Below are 13,121 nucleotides of genomic sequence, written 5' to 3'. Positions count from 1 at the left end.
CCCAGTGCATAAGGCCCTTGCCGTCCCTCTCCTACACAATTCTGAGCTTCCCATGTGATTTTCTATAGCTAACATGACATTGGCAAATATGATGCAAACTGTGGCTTAAAAGAGAGCTTGTTTCTGGGAACTTTCCCACCACCGCTTGAGGAAGCTCTGGCTAGTCTGCTGGAGACATGTGACCCATCCAATAGCAAACACCAACTGCCCTCTTACACAAACCAGCCCCATTCAAGTCACCAGACGACCGCAACCTCATGAGTGACACCCTGCAAATCCAGCAGAGGAACTACCCAACTGACTCCAAACCAATTGTTGACCCACAAACTCATGAGCAAACACAATAATCACTGCTTTAAGACATTATTTATTGGGATGGCTTGTTATGTAGCCAGGGTTAATGGATATAGAAGAGAATTATAGATAATGGGCAGGGAGTACAAGAGAGATAGTAGAATAGGGAAATACAGTTTGGTGGCTGGTGGTACCAAGGACCACTTAAGAGCCATACTTATTAAATTTAAGCACATTCAGTCAAGATGGTTGAATTTTTCTCTAGCCACATTCAGTTACATGGGTGCAGGTGTGGTCTAGGAAAGAAAGGAATTTAACCAGGTCAGAGATTTTTGCCAAGCAAGTACAACAAAGCCAGAGGATCAGGTGAAGTGGAAATATGTACAAGAGAATCATTATCATCATTTACCATGGGCTTTAACCTCAGAAAATAAAGGAGGTCAAGGAGTTGAGATGCAGTGAAAATGTTATTGGACCATTTGATAGAATTTCCCTGAGGGGTTTAAAGATTTGGGGCATCAGGACACTGGGGAGAATGAACTAGAAAAAGAGGAGGTGGTCATGATATATGATGCATGATACATGAATTAGAGATAATGGAAAGAGGACAGTTATTGCAGGTGACAAGGTCTATGATGTGACTATAGCAATGAGTCGTTAACTGGATTGGAGGATAAGATCGTGGGAGAAGAAGCAAGAAAATAAGAGGCCAGGTTGTGGAAGGATCATCTATGTGGATATTGAAATCAGCAGGAAATAGTACAGGGCTCATACTGGAGAAGGTTGCCATCAGCCAGGAGCAAGATAGTCAAGAAACATCAGGTGGGGGTCCCTAGATAACTACAACAAGAAGGGATAATGTGGGGGCATGGTGTGATGGCATCCAATTTTAAGCTGGCCCATTTAAGGGCAAAGGGACAAGAGGGAGAATGGCCTAGAAGGAGGACACTTGCCTTACTTTCAGGCACTGTGTGTGTGTGTTGGGGGGAGGGAATGACCATGACTCAAGGGGGCTGTCCCAGAAGTAGTGTCCTTAGTGATATTGCTGATTGTCCACAGAGGGAGAAGGTGAAGACAATGTTCAGAAAAGAGATTGGGAATGTAGTAGGAGATCGTGCTGGTAATGGCCCAGGATTTCCAAACAACCCAAGGAAAGGATTTCAAGAGTTGAGGGAAGTTGAGAGAAGGGGACAGAAAGGGGAAGTGCCCTTTTGAGGATTAGTGTGTGAAGTCTGAGGAGTGTTCTGGGAAACAAGGGTGGACGATGTGGTTCTTGTGGTGAGGAACATAAGCAGCCATAGAGGCCATTTGAGATTAGACCTCATGAGCGCGAGGCAGACAGTGATGGGGAGGCATCATTTGTGGAGGCTGGGGAATTTCCGGGGAGCCCCTCTTCACATCTGTCTATAGTGATGTGGAAGTCTAGCGGTGGTGGTCATGTTTTGTGAGCGGAACCGTCAAATGGATAAATGCCATGCTGTGTAAGCTCGCCCTTGTTTCTGGATCCTGTCTTGACACGCACGCGCTCCCCAGCAGTGACTGGTGGCTAAGGTGCACGGGCATCTTGTGAACTGCACGGGCTGCTGATAAACTTCCTTCTTCCCCATGTCTGACAAGAATGGTGAATGGCTTTTGAAGAGAGGCCAGACATGCCAGAGCTGTGTGCCATGTTCTTTCTCCAGGAGGAAGGGTGCAAACGCTGCATTTCTTTGATGTTGCTCTAAAACACTCATGCGGCTCCGCCAAAGGCTTTGATGTACTCCTAGCGCTTCTGACATTCTGACATGTGCCTTGTACCCTTCCGAAGCAGCATATTGAAACAATAGCCAACTCTGGTATAAGAGGCAAAAGGACAGCAAGACCTTATACAGAACTTTCCGATGCCACTCGCCTGATCTGAGATAATACTCTCCCTGCCTCTTCAAATTCAGGATCACTAGGTTTCACATTTTAATATTCTTACCAAGTGTCTGTCACCGGGCACCCGCCTCCTCCCAGGATTTCTCCAAGAAGGGATTTACCAACCCACTCCTGAAGCCCAGATCCAAATCTGTGGTTTCTTCAAATGACCTTCTAGTTACACAAAAAAACTTCACGCTTGCCCGTGAGCTGTCCTCAATAATTCATCTTTTGTGAGCTCATCTTGAGTTGTACTTCTTCCCTTCACATCAGACAGACTCTCTCTGGCCTTTGTCTTCAGTTCCGGCTGGCTCGAATTTGGAAGTCTGTCTTATGTTGTTTTCTCCTTCACCTCTGTCAGGCCAGCTCTTCCTCATCTTACAAAGTTCAGCTTCAAGTTAACCATCACCCAGAGAATGATCGAGATCATGGCAAGTTAACCATCACCCAGAGAATGATCGAGATCATGGGTTTTTAGTCAATAGGATATTCTTTCCTTCATTTCTTTATTCTTGGTTTTCCATCCACATCCACATAATTTGAAGAATGAGTTGGGGGGAAAAGCAAACATTTTTTATTGTTTGGTATTAAAGTTGCTTTGTTCAATTTTTTTAAATACGTGAAATCCTCCCGGACAGAGCATGTCTTTCTACCCACCTTAACACCTTTATGAATTGGACCATAATGGTTATGATTGTGATTATGATTGGATTCTCCATCTTCCTGCCACCTGCAGGTCTCCACTTCTCTTCTTAACATCTTAGACAAGCTGGAAATTTTTTTTTTCTTGAAATTTCTTTCTCTGAAAGCCACCCTCCCTTTGCAGCCACGAACAGATCCAACTATGGTTTCTTACTGTGTGCTGATGTAATGGCTGGCACTCCAGTATTGGAATGTGAGATAAACAAGACTGGAAGCCTTATACTATAGAACAATAAAAGAATATATTTTATCAAATAAAATGTATCAATTTAAGGCACACCATTATTTTGTGTACCACAAAGAAAAAAGAAAATGCTATCAAATTAAGACAATATTTTTTCTCATCCACTAGATTTTCTAATTTATACCTATTAAAAGATCTCTTTTACATTTATCAAGACATAGATTTTTAAAAAAAATTTTTTAAAGATTTTATTTATTTATTTGAGAGAGAGTGAGTGAGAGAGAGAACATGAGCAGGGGGAGGGGGCGGAGGGAGAGGGAGAAACAGGTTCCCGCCGAGCAGGGAGCCGGATGTGAGACTCGATCTCAGGCCCCCGCGATCATGACCTGAGCTGAAGGCAGGCACTTAACCTCCTGAGCCACCCAGGTGCTCCTTAACACAGATTTATTTTGTGGGGGAGGTTATTAGATCACTGTTGTGCATACACATGGAAAGGAAACTCTGTGATAAATTATGTAAGGTACTGCCAAAACCTCTTCAGATTCAAATTGCAACTCTTCTAAAATACCTGCCTGTTCACTGCAGCATTATTCACAGCATCCAAGACAAGGAAACAACCCAAGTGGCCACTGACAGATGCATACATAAAGAAAAAGATATATACAGTGGGAAAAAAAGAAGGAAATCCTGCCATTTGCAGCAACACGGAAGGACTTTGAGGGTATTATGCTAAGTGAGATAAGTCAGACAGAAAAGACAAATACTGTATGATCTCACTCATATGTGGAACCCGAAAAGCTGAATGTACTGAAACAGGATGGTGGTTGTGAGGGATTGGGGGTGGGGGAAATGAGATGTTGGTCAAAGGGCACAACTTCCAGTTCTAAGATGAGTAAGTCATGGGGATCTGGTATACAGCAGGGCAACTATAGTTAACAGTACTGTATTGTATACTGGAAAGTTGCTGAAAGAGTACATCTTAAATGATCTCACCTCTCCCCACAGTCACAAAGATGTGAAGGAGACGTTAACTAATCTTATCGTGGTGATCATTTTACAATATATATGTGTATCGAGTCGTCACGTTGTATCCCTTAAACTTACACAATATTATATGTCATTAATTTATCAATAATTTGAACTCTTCTAAATCACTTTAGTGCTCAGAATCATTGATGTCTCTTACAGCATTTCTTCCTTTTTTTAAAAAAGATTTTATTTGTTTATTTGAGAGAGAGAGCGTGAATAAGCATGAGTTGGGAGGTAGTTAGGGACAAGTAGACTCCCAACCAAGCATGGAACCGGACGAGGGGCGTGATCTCATGACGGCGAGACGATGACCTGAGCAAGACCAAGAGCTGGATGTGCAACTGACCAGCCACCCAGATGCCCCAACAATGATGCAGTATTTATTAAGAGTACTCCTCCTAATGCCTCTAAGATTTTGTTCCTAGCCTATGATGCCACTGTGTCAAGTGTCGATGTGACAGCTATGGCCAATAATGATTGTTAAGATTCATCCCAATTTCAAAGTTATTATAATGTGAAAAAAGTTACCTCTTGAAATCAGTGAAATAAGATGGAAGGAGCCTCTGCAGCATCCCGAACTGTGTTCTCCTCCACGCTTGTTTACATACAGGAGAGAAACCCTATCTTTTTAAAGCTACTGCTTGTCCAAGCTTTGTCACTCATAACCGAATGCAATCCAAACTTAGATAAGATTTTTTTTTATGATTGTATTTCTTTATTTGTCAGGGAAACAGACAGAGACAGAGAGTGCACAAGCAGGGGGAGCAGCAGGCATAGGGGGAAGCAGGCTCCCCTGCTGAGCAAGGAGCCCAATGTGGGGCTCGATCCCAAGATCCTGGGGTTATGACCTGAGCAGAAGGCAGCCGCTTAACCCACTGAGCCACCCAGGCATCCCAGCTAAGATTCTTAAACATATATTAGCCTTTATTACTTTGCTTTCTCACTGTGACTTAGTCCATTTTTATGTCCTCCTTGACTAATCAATCAAAGCATAATTTTCTTTTCTTTATCTTTTAGGTCTTCTAACACTTTGCTAATTCCCCTCATTTCACCCTTCACTTCAGCCTTCCTGATGCAAATTCTCCATCAATATCCCTCTGAATTGGAACTCAGGACTGCATGAAAATGATTTGTAATAAAAATGTTCATTATTTTAAACTCTGAAGCATAGTATCACTTCCAAGATTAATGATAATGCCTTTCACTACTGAATGTTTGATTAAATATGTCTCTTGGGCTTGCAAAAAGAAACCGAAATTGCTGACAAATGGAAAAAATTGAAGGAGAATTTAAAAATCAGAAATGTAGAACAAGTTTCAAGAGTAGAGACGATCCAGAAGAAATTAATGAGTGCTTTGTACTTCTTGTCACACCTTTCTGATGGGAAAAAATACGTTTCCTTTTCCTGGAAAATGAAGCGCAAGTTGTCAGTGACAACCATATATTAAGAAATTTCCTTTTGTGATACAGTGAGGATTTTTGTCCCCAGAGGTAAATTATTCAACACAGTTAATTTGAATCTCTGTTCGAGCCTGTGATGAAGTTATCAATTTTATCATTTTCCCCTCAGTCTGTTCTGATATTATCATTGCCTGAGACCCCGGTACCCATAGCAACAGTGACTATTTCAGACCTGGTTCCTCGAAGCATTGGAGCATGGCCACTGACTGACAAGTACCCAGCTGTGCATCTGGAGGGGGGTGGTATTTTCCCCAGGACTGGATGACCAAGTTGCAACTCACTCAGATGTCCTGACGGGCAGGTTATCGAGGGGTTGGGATGGCTGTGAGTATGCAGGGAGGTGGCACAGCCACAAAAGTTAGCTCCCCCCCCCCTTTTGAGGGGTGGGTACAAGGCAGAGGAGGGAGGGAATGACGAAGTTAAGACATCTGGAGGGAGGGACCGGGCCAACTTCATTAGTCTGAATTCTCACTTCATTCCGCCCCTGCCCCACAAATTCAAGAGTCTGTTGGTGGACCCCAAAACTGAACCTCAGGAGGGGATTTTGAACATTCCTTTTGTCTTGCGGAACATGAAGGAGAGCTGCCACTGTGTCTAGACTCCCTTGCCGGGGATTCTTACAGAAAAGCTGTGAAATGTGACACTACAAGCAGCAGCTTGTAAGAGGCGCTTGAGCGTAATCACAGTGCTCCTTGAGTCTCGTGGGTGAGGAAATCCTTCTTTCCCTGGTAAAATAAGAGGACGTAGATCTAAGCAGACTCCACGGCATTATCCTGGGGAGACCCTCTGAGTCACAGGAAAGGGAAAGATCGGATAAAGAGGAGGCCCAGCAGCCAAGACTGAACCAGACTCGGGTCAGCCTCCGAGCCCAGGGCAGAAACCACAACAGGCAACGGTCCAGTGCCTAGGTTCCAGGACTCTGTGTGTGGCTGGGGTACTGGGTGTCTGTCCAGCTGAGCTGGATTTGCAGGCACAACATGTGTGTTTTGCAGTCTCCCATTGGGCCTGAAGAGAAACCACTGAGAGCAAAGCCGTGTGGGTGGAAAGTGCACTCGGGGGGGGGGGGGGGGGATTTCCAGGCCTGAGGTCTTCCCAGGTCTTCAGTGCCAACTCAGGTAACAGTGTGGCCGCCTGTGCGGGGGAGGGAGCCTGAACAGCGGGGATTCAGGTGTACAGGTGCTGCCTGCCTTCCTGTGAGGTACTCTACCTCTCATATGTTCTGTGGCTAGCTCTGAAGACTCCTTTCCTAGGAGCAGGGTCTGGCTGAGGTTTAGAAGCCATCCCCACCCTAGGCTGGAAGGCACACCTGTAATTAGGGCAGAGACTGCAGTGATCAGGGCTGTCTTTACAAGTGTTGGGGGGATTTCCCTCCCTTCCGGCTCTGGTTATCTGGCTGGGTTTCCTGTCTACCCACACAGACTTGCTTAACCCATTGATATACCTGTGAGGCAACAACAACAACAACAAAATGGAACATGGCACCAGAAGATCTATGTTCGTGCCTGCATTCCATAACTTCTTATTTGCATGGCCTCCCTTTTCCTCACTTGTTAAGACACGGTCATAAAGCCTGCCTTTCTTACTTCCTGAGGCTCTTACAAAAGTAAAATACAATAATGTAAATAAAAGGACTGAGATTTGCAAAATGCCATTGTTACTTTACTTTGTCACACCCGTGTCCCTGGGGGAAATTAACCATAGGGCTCCCTTCCCATTATCACTGTAGCCCAGGGTGCATCCCTGTGCAATCCCACTTCCTGCCCTTCTTCCCCAGGGGCAACTACTATGATGAATTCTAGACCGTGGGCTTTTTTTTTTTTTAATGCTTTTATCATATACATGCACCCACAGACACCAAGGCCCCAGACCACCCACCTCATCTCACCCCACCCCACCCTCACATTGTTTATCAGGGAAAGATTGATTTGTTTTTTCCAAGGTCCCATGGAATACCTTCCCCCTCCATCTCCCAAGATCCTGAGCTATATGTGGATAGGGTTGGGTGGGTGGAGAGACTCCTGGACACCTGCTTACAAATTTTAAAGGGCACACATTTGCACACACGAATCAGAGACCTTTATTTATTTAAGAGCCAAATAACTTTATTGAAACCAAACAACTTTATTTATTTATGGCAGAACAGGAAGAAAAAAACTGGAATTTTTTGCAAAGGCAATACTGCAATATGCATGCTCAGCATGGTGACCAGGCGAAGTCACCATGCGGCCTGGGGCTATGGGGAAAACAGTCCCAACTCAGTACTTTTTGTCGCTGTCGCCCAGGGTGAGCTTGTCAAACAGGTACTCTGCCAGGCCGGCTTCGGGGGCCCCCATCTTGCGCAGGCTGGTGACATAGCCCCCCAGCTCTTTGACGGCCTCGACTTGCTGGTGCAGGTAGTGGCTCTCCAGGAAGTCGCACAGCTGGGCGTCGTTCTTGTCGGTGGCCAGCTGGTGCAGGTCGAGCAGGCTCTGGTTCACGCTCTTCTCCAGGTGCAGGGCGCTCTCCATGGCCTTCAGGCCGCCCTCCCAGTCGTCGCGGTCCGGCTTCTTGATGTCGCGGAGGCGGAGGCGGCCCCCGCGCTGGTTCTGCAGCTCCATCAGCTTCTCGGCGTGCTGGGTCTCCTTGCGGGAGCGGCGCATGAAGAAGCGGGCGAAGTGCTTCAAGGCCACGTCGTCGCGGTCGAAGTAGAAGGCCATGGACAGGTACACGTAGGAGGCGTAGAGCTCCAGGCTGATCTGGCTGTTGACGGCGGCCTCGCAGTCGGGGTGGTAGTTCTGGCGCACTTGGGAGAGCAGCGGGGTGGCCATGGCTGGCGGCCCGGGCACCAGGGCGAAGGTGACCGCGGTGCAAAATGAAAGCTGTGGGGTTAAAGGCGGTGGCGACAGGTTCGCGGTGTGCTTTCAAGCTAGGTGAAGAAGTAAACCTTGCGGTGTTCTCCGGGATGGCGCTGGAATGAGGTCCGTTACTCTGGCGTTGGGAGGTTGGATCCGTTAGGCGAGTGGGGCGTGGTCACTCAGGGAGGGGCGGGCGAGGGGCGGGGCGCCACATTCAGTTACTCTCTGAGTCGGAGTGAGGCAGAGGGCCAAGGACAATTCTGAGTGTCTTTTTTTTTTTTTTTTTTTAAGATTGATTTATTTTAGGGGCACCTGGGTGGCTCAGTGGGTTAGGCCTCTGCCTTCGGCTCAGATCATGATCTCAGGATCCTGAATCGAGTCCCAGGTGGAACTCTCTGCTCAGCAGGGAGCCTGCTTCTCCTCCTCTCTCTCTGGCTGCCTCTCTTCCTACTGGTGATCACTGTCAAATAAATAAATAAAATCTTTTAAAAAAATATTGATTTACTTTAGAGAGAGAGAGAGCAAGGGGTGGATAAGTGGGTTGGTGGTGAGGGCCAGGGAGAGAGTTTTAAGCAGAACCTGTGTTCAGTGCCCAGCCGGACCTGGGGCTTGATCTCACCACCCTCCCATCAGAACCTGAGCAGAAACCAAGAATCTCCCACTTAACCAACTGGGCCTCTCAGGTGCCCTAGTGCAGGGTATTTTGAGGCCATTTTTAAAAATAACAATTCTAGGGGAGTCTGGGTGGCTTAGTCGTTAAGTTAAGCGTCTACCTTTGGCTCAGGTCGTGATCCCAGAGTCCTGGGATCAAGCCCCGTTTTCGGCTCCCTGCTAAGTGGGCAGTCTGCTTCTCTCTCTCCCACTTCACCTGCTTGTGTTCCCTCTCTAACTGTCTTTCTCTATATGTCAAATAAAGAGATAAAATCTTAAAAAAAAAATAAAAAATCTATGGGTTCCTGGGTGGCTCAGTTAGTTAAGCACCCAACTCTTGATTTCAGCTCAACTTGTGATCTCAGGGTTGTGAGGTCAGACTCTGGACTGCTGGTCCAGCCTGTTTAGGATTCTCTCTTCCTCTTGCTCTGTCCCTCCACCCTCCAACACTAGAAAAGAATAAAATAACTCTATTAAGATTTAATTCATATACTATAAAATTCACCTTTTGAAAGTGAATATTTGCACAGTTTTTAGTATATTCATAGGGTTGTGCAACCATCACTACGATCAGATTTCACATTCTCATCACTCCAAAATGAAATTGGCTACCCATAAGCAGTCACTCCCCAGACCTGGCTACCACAAATCTATTTTCTGTCTCTATAGATTTACCTATTCTGGACATTTCAAATAAATGAAATCATGCAGTATATGACCTTTTGCATCTGATTTCTATACTCAGCATAATGTTCCTAGTCTTCCTTTTTGAGGCCATGATGAGATACCATGATGAGGCCATATTGTGGAATACTATTCCGTAATATGGATATGCCCCACTTGATTTATCCTTTTGTCAATTGATGGACATTTGTGTTGTTTCCATTTTGTGGATATGAATAATGTTGCTATGAATATTTGCAGGGATTTGTATAGAAATATTTTTATTCTCTTAGGACTATACCTAGGAGTAGAATTGCTAGGTCATAGGACAACTTTATGTTTAATATTTTGAAGAATAGCCAAATATTTTCCAAAGTGGCTATACCATTTTACATTTCCACCAATGATGTGTGAAGGTTCCAACACTGTTATTGTGTCTTTTTTTAGTTTTAGTCATCTTAGTGGATGTACAGTAGTATCACATTGTCATTTTGCTTAGCATTTTAACCATGTTGAGCATCTTTGTATGTACTTATTGGCCATTTGTGTGACTTCTTTTTCTCTTTTCTTTTTTTAAATCTTAGTTCCAGCATAGCTACCATACACTGATATATTAGTTTCACATGTACAATATTGTGATTCAACAATTCTATACATTGCTCAGTGCTCATCATGGTTAAGTGTACTCTTAATCCCCTTCACCTGTTCCACCCATCCCCCCAAACTACCTTCCCTCTGGTAACCATCTGTTTGTTCTCTACAGTTCAGAGTCTGATTTTTGGTTTGTCTCTCTCTCGCTCTCTCTTTATTTTCCTTTGTTCATTTGTTTTGTTTCCTAAATTCCACATATGAGTAAAATCATATGGTATTTGTCTTTCCCTGACCTATTTTGCTTAGTATTATACCCTCTAGATCCATCCATGTTGTTGCAAATGGCAGGATTTCATTCTTTTTAATGGCTGGGTAATATTTTGTGTGTATATATATTATATATATACATATATATATATATATATAATCACATCTTCTTTATCTATTCATTATTGATGTTTCTATAATTTGGCTCTTGTAGATAATGTTGCTCTAATAATAATGTAACATTGAGGTGCATGCATTTCTTTGAGTTAGTATGTTTATATTTTTTGAATAAATACTTAGTAGTGCAATTGCTGGGCCATAGGGTAGTTCTATTTTAACTTTTTGAGGACTCTCCATAATGTTTTCCAGAGTGGTTGCACCGGTTTGCATTCCCATCAACAATGCAAGAGTTTTTCCCTTTCTCCACATCCTGACTAATAACAGTTTTTTATTGTATTCTTGATTTTAGCCATTCTGACAGGTTTGAGGTGGTATCTCATCATGGTTTTGATTTGTATTTACCTGATGATCACTGATGTTGACCATCTTTTCAAGTGTCTGTTGGCTATCTATAAGTCTTCTTTGGAAAAAAGTCTGACCATGTCTTCTGCCCACTTCTTAATTGGATCATGTGGGGTTTTTTGGTGTTGAGTAGTATACGTTCTTTATATATTTGTGGTACTAACTCTTTATCAAATATGTCATTTGCAAATATATTCTTCCATTTAGTAGGTTGTCTTTTAGTTTTGCTGATTGTTTCCTTTACTTTGCTTTTTATTTTGATGTAGTCCCTATAGTTTGTTTTTTCTGGTTTCCCTTGCCTCAAGAGACATATCAAGAAAAATGTTGCTATGTCTGATGTCAGAGAAATTACTGCCTGTGTTCCTCTCTGGGATTTTTGTGGTTTCAGGTCTCACATTTAGGTATTTAATCCATTTTGAGTTTATTTTGGTGCAAGATGCAAAAAAGTGGTCCAGTTTCATTCTTTTGCATGTAGCTGACTAATTTTCCCAGCATCATTTGTTGAAGAGACCATCTTTTTCCCATTGCGTATTCTTGTTTCCTTTGTTGAAGATTAATTGCCCATGTAGTACTGGATTTATTTCTGGGCTCGTTATTCTGTTACATTGATCTAGATGTCTGTTTTTGTGCCAGTACCATACTGTTTTGGTTACTGTAGCTTTCTAGTATATCTTGAAATCAGGGATTGCAATACCTCCAGTTTTGTTCTTCTATTTCAGGATTGCTTTGGCTATTTGGGGTCTTTTTTGGTTCCATACAAACTTTAGGATTGTTTGTTCTAGTTTTGTGAAAAATCCTCTTGGTATCTTGATAGGGACAGCATTAAATATGTAGATTGCTTTGGGTAGTATGGACATTTTAACAATATTTGTCCTTCCAATCTATTAGCATGGAATACCATTCCATTTGTTTGTGTTGTCTCTGATTTCTTTCTTTCTTTTTTTAATGTAAGCTCCACACCCAGAGTGGGGCCCCATGGAGGGCTTGAACTCAGGACCCTGAGATCAAGATCTGAGCTGAAATCAGGGGCTGGATTCTTACCTAACTGAGCCACCCAGGTGCCCCTAGTCTCTGATTTCTTTCATCAGTGTTTCATAGATTTCAGAGTATACATCTTTCTTCTCCTTGGTTACATTTGTTTCTAGGTATTTTCTCATTTTTGGTGCAGTTGCAAATGGGATTATTTTCTTAATTTCTCCTTCTGGTATTTCATTATTAGTGTATAGGAATGCAATAGATTTCTATATATTGATTTTTGTAACCTGTGAGCTTACTAAATTCATTTATCAGTTCTAGTAGTTTTTTGGTGAGGTTCCAGTACTATGTTGAATAAAAGTTTTGTTCCTTGTCTTGTTCCTGATCTTAGAGGAAAAGCTCTCAGCTTTTCACCACTGAATATGATGCTAGCTATGTGGGCTTTTCATATGTGGCCTTTATGATGTTGAGATATATTCCCTCTGAACTTACTTTGTTGAGGGCTACTATCATGAATGGCTTGTGTACTTTATTTAATGTTTTTTCTCCATCTATTGAAATGATCATATTGTTTTTATCCTTTCTCATGTTGATGTGATGTATCACATTGTTTAATTTGTGAATATTGAACCAGCCCTTGCATCCCAGGAATAAGTCCCACTTGATAGGATAAATGATTTTTTTAAAGATTTATTTATTAATTTGAGAGGGGTGGGGCAGAGGAGAATGAGAGAGAATCTTGAGCAGACTCCGTGCTGAACAGGGTACCCAACGCATGACGCAAGACTTGATCCCATGAGATTTTTCTTACTTCTTGAACTCATGACCCGAGCCAAAACCGAGAGCTGGATGCTTACCAACAGAGCCAATGAAGGCAGGTGTCCCATGAATGATTTTTTAAAATGTATTGTTGCATTCAGTTTGCTAGTATTTTGTTGAGGATTTTTGAATCTATGTTGATCAGAAATATTGGTCTGCACTTCTATTGTTTTGTGGTGTCTTCATCTGATTTTGGTAACAGAGTAATGCTGGCCTCATAGAATGAATTT

The 13,121-nt window shown here is 43.2% G+C and overlaps 1 protein-coding gene across 1 annotated transcript; it reads right to left on the bottom strand.

Moving 5' to 3' along the window:
• Window positions 1–7,824: 7,824 nt before the first annotated feature.
• On the bottom strand, window positions 7,825–8,391 carry LOC132007184 (ferritin heavy chain-like). Its single transcript, XM_059385279.1, has one exon. It carries the CDS (start codon window positions 8,374–8,376, stop codon window positions 7,825–7,827), a length of 552 nt encoding a protein of 183 aa, XP_059241262.1. The 5' UTR covers window positions 8,377–8,391.
• Between the last annotated feature and the right edge of the window lie 4,730 nt (window positions 8,392–13,121).

This window comes from Mustela nigripes, chromosome X (genome assembly GCF_022355385.1).
Source record: "Mustela nigripes isolate SB6536 chromosome X, MUSNIG.SB6536, whole genome shotgun sequence".
NCBI classification, from domain to species: Eukaryota; Metazoa; Chordata; class Mammalia; order Carnivora; family Mustelidae; genus Mustela; species Mustela nigripes.
The sequence above is the reverse complement of the archived record's forward strand: the minus strand, read 5'-3'. Positions and strand labels throughout refer to the sequence as shown.